General features: G+C 45.3%; 1 protein-coding gene across 1 annotated transcript in view; it reads right to left on the bottom strand.

The window, feature by feature from the left end:
* Positions 1-8,764, bottom strand: part of TRPM3 (transient receptor potential cation channel subfamily M member 3) — an 816,058-nt gene that overhangs the window by 6,469 nt on the left and 800,825 nt on the right. The window contains exon 23 of the mRNA XM_025891560.2: positions 6,902-7,034. Within this exon, the coding sequence (XP_025747345.2) occupies positions 6,902-7,034 (133 nt within the window). The remainder of the gene's footprint in view (positions 1-6,901; positions 7,035-8,764) is intronic.

Genomic DNA, 8,764 nt, shown 5'->3' with positions numbered 1-8,764 from the left:
AATAAAATAAAATAAAATAAAATAAAATAAAATAAAATAAAATAAAATAAAATTGTGTCACAGCTTTCACTTGACTGGGAAAGGAGAAACCAGAGCCAAGCTTTGCTTTGACCTCCAACTTTCACTGTGAAATGCCCCAAGGCAAATCTTTGGGAGGCTCTACAGGAGATCCATTCACAACTTTTCTAGAGAGGCTGAAGATAAAGATACTTTTCCAATACTCCCAGTGTGCACAGTAAGGCCCCTGACGGCTGACCCTTCAAAGAAACACGCCGGCGGGTAGAGAATGTGCTTTACGAACAACGGAACAATGGTGGGAATTGGAGCTGGGTCCCCCCAGCTCTTGTGAAGGGGGCAAGGGGTGGGTGGCGGCGGCAATATGTTAATAGTAGCAACACCTCCATCAGAGAAGAATACACGTTTCAGGGTGCCCCAAGGAGGAATAAGAGGGATGTGGTTCCCCTGTCTGAGGACCTGAAGGTCTTTTTTTTTTTTTTATATTTATTTGAGAGAGAGAGAGAGAGAGAGAGACAAGCAGGGGGAGCGGCAGAGGGAGAAGCAGGCTCCCCAGTGGGCAAGGAGCCCGATGCAGGACTCCATCCCAGGACTCTGGTATCCTGACCCGAGCTGAAGGCAGATGCCTCACCGACTGAGCCACCCAGGTGCCCCGGACCTGTAGGCTTTAAAAAACAAAAACAAAAACAAAAACAAACAAACAAAATGCTCTTCTGGCCAGAGTGGGTGTGTGTGATTCTCTGGCCTCGGGCCACATTTCTGCCTCTATCAGCAATATACAAGGTTGGTATGGAAAGAGCTAAAGAGGCTCTTTTAGCATAACTGCCTGTGACCATGGGTCTGAACGTTATAAAGTATCTCCCTGCTCTGTGGGGAGCTCCCTCCCTGCGTCCCACCTGCCTTCAGCCCAAGGATCCAACACTGCAAAGCAGCAGGTGAGAGGCAGAGCTAAGGCACCATGAGGCAATGGAAGAGTTAGGAGCTGGTCGTGGGTAGTAAACAGGACAGAAACTAAGGAGCCCAGCGGGATGGGAAGAACAGAGAGGTGGTACAAGGGGAAAGAGTGTTTTCAAGGCAAGCAAAGAGGGGCCCAAGGGGAACCTCAGAGCAAAGGAAAGGAGCATGGCCCCGGGGAATGGAATAGTGGGAGGTGGTGGGGAAGACAGCTAGAACAGGACCAAGGAGCTATTCTTCACTGAATCTCTCCTCAGTGGGTTCTCCTGTGGGCTCTGAGGTGTTTTGAGCTGTAAGACTTGGGCGGGGAGAGGGGGCGGGCGGTGGGGGGACGGGCTGTTTCATCCATCTTCTCCTGGATTTCTGGATGTGTTTAACCACCAAACTGTATGATCATTTAGGTCATGAATATAACTGTACAGGTTTAATACAGGAGTTATAAAGGAAGAAAAGATCCTAGAATCAAATTTACATAGGTTTGTTCTATAAACAGAGTGCCTCCCTTAATCTTAAAACATTTCTTTGAGAAGGGATTGTACATGGGTGCGCATCACCGATATAAATTGGTGTGAGGGGCAAGACGAGAGTTTTGAGTCATGACTGCAGTCACTAGTTGCTGACTCTGGTCAAACCACTCAGGAGATAAAACAGAGGTAAGAATGGAAAGAATTTATGAATCAATAGGAAGTCTCAAGGAGAGAGATACAGGAAGTCACTAAGTAAGGAAAAAAAGAGGGACCACGGAAAGGAAGATGCCATGTGGGAAGAACACTCTATTTTTCTTTCCCCTTTTCATGTCTCTGGTCTTCACAGGGCTTATTCAGCATCACTCAGGAAGCAAGCACAAGGGGGACTCAACGGGGTCCTGGAAGGACATGAGATGTCCCCTGTCCCCGGATGCCCAAGAAAGGCATAGCCGGGACCCCACCAGAGGGCACACAAATGGGTTGGTGAGAAGCCCAGGGAAGAAGACAGCCAGCCTGTAATGGCCAATATGAGGAAGCAAAGGGCATTCACAAGAAGATTCCAATGACACAGAAAATTTCAGCTTCAAAATGCAATTTCTTGAGAACTGTTACTTTCTACAAGTTCATTTTCTTTCCTGATAACCTCAAAATGTGGTTAAAGGAAATGCAGTGGAAGAGAAACGAGGATCGGCAGGCCATGCCTGTTTTATTTTTTAAAAGATTTATTTATTTAGTTAATTATTTGATAAAGAGAGAGAAGGAGAGAGAGGGCGCACAAGCAGGGGGAGCAGCAGAGGGAGAGGGAAAAGCAGGCTCTCTACTGAGCAGGGAGCCCGATGTGGGACTCGATCTGAGGACTTTGGGACCGTGACCTGAGCCGAAGGCAGACGCTTAACCGACTGAGCCACCCAGGCGCCCCCACCATGCCTGTTTTAAATCTCAAATAAAATAAGATGACAACTGAGAGGGAGGCAAATCCTAAGAGACTCTTTAGGGAACAAACTGAGGGTTGCTGGAAGGGAGGTGGGCGGGGGGGGGGGGGGGGGTGCTGGGGGGGGGGGGGGCGGGGGGGGGGGGGGGCAACTGGGGGATGGGCATTAAGGGGGGCGCGTGATGGAATGAGCGCTGGGTGTTGTATGCAACTGACCAATCACTAAGTTCTACCTCTGAAACTAATAATATACTATATGTTAATTGAATTGAATTTAAATTAAAAAGTATTCCCTGGAGTGCTAGCAGTGGGATGGCTACAGGAGGAAGGGCAAACACAACCCCATGTCACACGAACCAATCACAGGGCCTCTTGTGGGGAAAATAAAAAAGAAGGCCAGGGTATGCTTACACAGGCTTTCAAATGAAAGGCAATGATGCAGAACAAATAAAGCAAACTCTTGCTTATCCACAGACTGATATCTAATTTGGGAATTATTTAAGTCCCTTGGGGTCACCTTCCCTTCCCTTTGGGCCAGTCATCCTTCTCATCATTCTGGGAAGAAAAAGGGAGCGCAATTTAAATCCAACTCAGTCAGTGGGGATCCCAAATATCAGCACTGGAAAAAGATACGGTCGGGAGGTGGGTGAAGTTCTTTTTTGGCTTATACTGGTTTTTGATTACTTATGAGACTCATATATCCTAAGTTATTCTTCTCTCCCTTTGTTATGGAAATTAGAAGTTGAATACACTGTTAATAGTCACATGACTATTCCTTTTTTTGGATCTAGGTGAAGAGCACAAAGGGCACAAAGCCCTCTGGCTCAGGAAAGATAATGTTAGATAAACGATGCTAGAAACAATATATATCCTATTTGCTTAAATTGTTCCTGGAGAGAAGAAAATTCGAACTGCAACTTCTTCTGACAGGTGGAACTTGACAGGTGGGGTGATGGGAAGGATGATCAGGAAGCTGTAAGCGAGGGGTCTGAGAACTAAATGCCTACGGGGAGGGCAGATGGAGAAGGCAGGTGAAGCAGAGAAGCCTGTGAGGACAGAAGCAGGGATTCTGTGGCAGCCGAGGGCACGCCCAGGCCAGAGGCATTCAGAATGGATTTTAACAATCACTGCAAGCCTAACCCAACGGCGCTCTGTGGGCAGATGTTGCCCACGAGCCACCAGTTTGCAAACCGTGCTTTAAATGAGTTAAAGAAACCAGAAAAGAACTTGCAGCTGTGATCACCAGAAAACGTAGGCAACCCTTAAAAACAAGTGGGGAAATAAAAAAGAAATGCCAGGAGACTGGAGATAGGAAAAGGTTTTTCTTATATGAAAAGTTCCTGAATTCTAGGAATTATATGAGTTCGACGTAAATTCTAGACAGCATTATGGAATAGCTCGGTTCCTTTTGAGTACTTTAAAAAGACAGGTTCAGGGGCGCCTGGGTGGCTCAGTCGTTAAGCGTCTGCCTTCGGCTCAGGTCATGATCCCAGGGTCCTGGGATCGAGCCCCGCATCGGGCTCCCTGCTCCGCGGGAAGCCTGCTTCTCCCTCTCCCACTCCCCCTGCTTGTGTTCCCTCTCTCGCTATGTCTCTCTCTGTCAAATAAATAAATAAAATCTTTAAAAAAAATAAAAAGATAGGTCCATTAACAGGAGACTTTATGGGCACAGTATTCATCTTATCTTGATAATCCAGACCAATACAGTAACGCAGATGCATCATATTTTGATGGAGTACATTGTGATTTTAGCAGGGAGGCTGACACATGGGGCTGAGGGGAGAAACGTGGATACCTGGCTGGTTATTAACCAAAGGAGAGGTGGTAGAACAGGGGCCAGTGCTGTCATGGAAGGTATTTTTGGAGTCATGCCAATGTCTTGGTTCTGTCTTGAGATAAAATGAAAAAGATAAATATGTATATAAAATGGGAAAAAGAAGGATTTTTCAGAATCGATTCTTATGAGGTGTTAATGATCTCCCGAATATTGTATCGTGCTCTTTAGATACCATTTGGGTACAAAACTATGACTTAGGAATGATGCATTTAAGTTGACAATTATGGAAGTATCTTTGTATTTCTAAAAAGGTTTATGCAAGTAAAACTTATATAAATAAGTTATGTTTTACAGGCAGTGGCAGGGAGAGGAGCGTGGGGCTCACTATGTAAAGAAACCCTTTTCCCAAGTCTTTTAGCAGGGCAGAGCCAGCCCTTAGGTTTTCTGATCTCAAATCCCTGTATTGGGGCTAACGTGAAGGGAGAATTATATAATACCCTGTATACTATGGGTATAGTTAATTATGTAAATTAAACATATGTACCTATCCCAATGTGCATATATATTGTCTATCTATTATCTATCGTTTGTTATCTCTATTATCTATATATTTACTGAATGTAAACAGGACAGGTGATTTCGCCTGCCATTCCGCTCAGAAAGAGGTCCTGGAGAATGCGTGAGCCACATAATACGGGTCCTCTGTCTCCTTGGTTGATCTTTGTTCCCTCGTGCACCTTGTGGCGTTTCTGTTTTGTGGCGTGCAATTCTAGTGTTTGGAGATTTACTTTTGGGTACACTTGCAGATCAAAACAAACCACCATCGCCACCACCACCACCACCAAAAATCAAACCCCAAACACAGACAGAAGGAATTGAAGTAGGATGAAGCCTGGGCTTGGGTTCACGTCTCCGGCACCGGGACGTGGTTGTGAACTTGTCCTGGTCCTCCAGGCCTCCCACCCCGTTCCTCCAGAAAGCCAGCTCATCCGGAAGACACAGGAAGGGGGTGCCTATGATCGGTCCGGAATTTCTGGGGATTGCTCACCTAGGTCATCGTCCTTGAGGGTAGAGCTCTGTAACCACCCCCAAGAGGAAGAGGGTCTTGGGAAAGGGGTCTCCTGGAAGTGTTTGCAGGTTGGGGGGTGGGGAGAGGCTCAGGTGAAGGTGCTATATATAGTTCCTTCCTGTTCCCATCCAGTTCCAAGGAACCGGTGACATAGTCACAACACGTTCACAGGTGCTGGTGTCTGTACCTCTCATTCCAGTTCCCCAGAGAGGTGAAGGCTTCCTTGCATCTCAACGCTCCTTCCCCCTACCTTTCTTCGCTCCCAGGTCTGTAGCTTTCTGAGGCCAAAAAACACTGCAAAGTCTCTGGTACATATATGCTTTGGAAATATGTTTGAGCAATAGGCAATGTGTCCATGTGGCACAATTTTCTGGAAAACACATGGCTATATGTCCATTAAGAAAAAGCTTTTTCAAGGCCTCAGAATGAGAGATTTTTAGATTTATAGCTCCTCTTCCTCTGTTTGCCAGAAAATTGCTTCACATCATATCGCCCTAGAATGCTCTGTTGTGCAATGACAGATGTGCATAGCATTTGTGCACAGCTTTAAACTTCGTTAATATTGGCCGAGTACCAATGGATACAATCACTCAATGGCATGTTTGTATATACCTGCTTACCTAGACTGCATCCTTTAAAGAAACGAAGAGCCAGGGACAGAAGAATGCCCCTTGTGTAATTTCTACAGAGCCACTAGAGAGTGTACGAAGTGGGTGAGCAGATAAAATGTCATTTCTTGAAAACTTGAGGTCACTGACTCAGATCTTAGAAGTCTAAATCATATCAACTGAAGTCATCAATACAATGCCTTTTCCCACTATTTATAATAGTGCCATCTTCATATCTCAAAGGCTAACAGTTTAAAGTTACATCAATGCTTTGTAATAGTCTGCACGTTCTTTATCACAGTGGTTCCCAAATGCTGGGTTTTGAACATGCCAGCCCAGAATGAAGTTTTTATTAGTCTACAGCCAAATGAGAAAAATCAGAAAATGTAAATTCCTTTGCATTAAGCTAGATTTATTACATTTCCAGGATTCTCTTCTTTATATTTTGGGATTTCTTTTTTCTTATAGTCTTACTGGTCCACAAAAACTATTTGGCCCGTGAGATCTAAAAGTATATCACCACTGGGTAGAAGAATCTGCTTCTCTTCCTTTGCTTTTATCTTGTTCTATCAACATAAAACAAAATAATTCTGAAAAAAATCCCTCACCCATTATTGTAACTAATTCACAAGTCTCTCGCTGCTGTTGATTCAGAAGGCACTGAACACCCATATAAACCACATACGAGGGCTGTTCTACTCCTCCCGAAAAGATGACCAGAGATCTACATGAAACACCAACCTGCCGGAGACCCTGGCATTGGGCTGAGTCTCTCATGGTTGGTGTCTGGGCTGGAACATTCCAATTTCTGGTCTGAGCCAGCAAGCCCTGTCCTAGACTCAACAACCTAGTGTCCAGGAGAGTGGGTGCTATCGCCTCCTGCAGAAGTCCAGGATCTGTAAGTAGGGGATTTTGGTCTGTAAAGGCTTTAGACAATGTTCCATTCTCTCATAAGCTTGGACAATAAGAATAAACACATGGGGGATCTCTGTTTTGGGGGACTGTGCAAACAGAAACAATCAATAAGGCATGCCACAACAAAAAACATCCTTGTGAGAGGCACGTGCCCATGGAACATACCTTTCCGAAGTCACCCGTATCCTCTCATCATTAGATGAGTTGAATCGATCGTCCTTTTCTCTGAAATATTCCTCTATGCACTGCTCTTCGAAATCGTGTACTTTCTTGAGCTCATCATCAGTTATGAACAGCTCTGTGGAAAAAAGGCGAGAGATATAAGACAGGAAGGATAAGCAATGGCATGTGATCTGTGGGCCTAATGACATTCCTCATTTAATCAAGATTAAGAAAAGGGGCCGAGATTCTTTACGAAGTCACAGGCTAAATCCAAACCCAGCTGGGCAACCTCTGTCACTGTCCTCCCGTGCATTAGACTCACTATGGAGCCCTGAAGTTGTCCTCAGTGTATCTGGTTCACTGCAGGGACTGGTTAGAATTATACATATTGTAAGGCTGAGAAAGGAGCTAAATCAAAGAAAAAGCAGGTTACTCAAAAGTTCAATTTCTGGTTTGTGGAGTGAGGCAGACACCCACAGCTGAGGCTGGAAAGCCACATCCCCACATCTCCAGCCCCCTCTAAAGTTGGTAGCAGCCACAGGACCCAGTTCGGCTCCAGAGAAAGAAGTCTGCTGCAGGGAGGGGTGGTGTGCTGGGAAGAGGTTCTGCTTTCCTGCTAAACTATTCAGAGGTAGCTGCTTCTCTCTACATTTTCTCACCTTCCCCCCTCTTCCTGCCTTGAACATGAATGTGATGACTGGGAACACAGCAGCTATTTTGCTACCATGAGGTAAGACAGTGCAATAATGAATAGCGGAGCCTAAAAACAGGACTCAGGGTCTTTGACTTCAGGGAGCCATTGCTGAGCTCTGGACCCTCTTCATTCTTTATTACTTGAGAAAAATAGAACTTTATTGATCTGTGGTGTTGTTAGTCTGGTTTTGTTACTATCACGGAGAGTAATTCATTAGTGATACACCGTACAAAGAGCCTAGTGGAAATTTGAACCTTTTTCCCTCGAAGCTTTCTATTTGCCTAGACTTGTGTTTTTGGTGGAAACAGTGAATTCTGGAATTCCTGGCTCTCTTCAGCTGTCTAGTTTTAATGTCTAGAACGAAGTTGGGCATTGCTTTGTCAGGGAAGTTGTTAAAAACTTCAGACTTCGAGAAGCAGTTGAGGAAGTGGCTTTGGTTTGAGCTTTAGAGCACTAGTGATCACCAAGAGGTACCGCCTGGGCCACAATCCCAGAGGCTTTGGTTCAGTAGATTTAGTATAGGCAGTCTCTTTGACACACTTTGAGAAACCACAGGAGCTTGCTTGTATGGGGCTGGATTCTCAGTGGTTCTTAACTGTGGGTGGGGTAGTAAGGGACATTTAGGGACCTGCAGGAGCTATTGGTATTCAGTGTGTGGAGGCCGGATGTGCTAAATCTTCTGCAATGTGTGGGACAATCCCACACATTGAAGAATTATTCCACCCCAAAGCCAATAGAACCTCCTTTTAGAAACACTGGGTAGAAGGTGGATGGTGGAGCATTTTCTGTTTTTCCTTTGACTAATAGAGAGCAGGGCTGGCTTCCTCATGAAGTCATACATGACTTCCTAAGACTTGGGGAATGTTTAAGACCCCCTGAAAATGACAGGTCCAGAAATGATCATGGAAAATCAAACTTAGTCACCTGCAACCCACCTCAACCCAGGTAATGATGCCTGCCTTATATATAATGTAGCGTCGGGAGCACATTAATATGGTGCATATATTTTGCGGTGGGGTGTCTCTGGACAGCACGAAGTTTAGAACCTGTGAAGGTGCTAAAACAGCTCTGCCAGAGGACTGGTTTTATTCCCTAAGGAAGATGTGAGGCTACGAATGCTCCATTTCAGCCTCTCATGTCTTTTCTGCACTGTTTCCCACGGAAGCGCACCC

The sequence above is a fragment of the Callorhinus ursinus genome, unplaced genomic scaffold, assembly GCF_003265705.2.
Source record: "Callorhinus ursinus isolate GAN/ISIS: 27379988/994484 unplaced genomic scaffold, GSC_fseal_2.0 scaffold28, whole genome shotgun sequence".
In the NCBI taxonomy this organism is placed as follows: Eukaryota; Metazoa; Chordata; class Mammalia; order Carnivora; family Otariidae; genus Callorhinus; species Callorhinus ursinus.
This window is presented reverse-complemented; position numbering and strand designations above follow the sequence as displayed.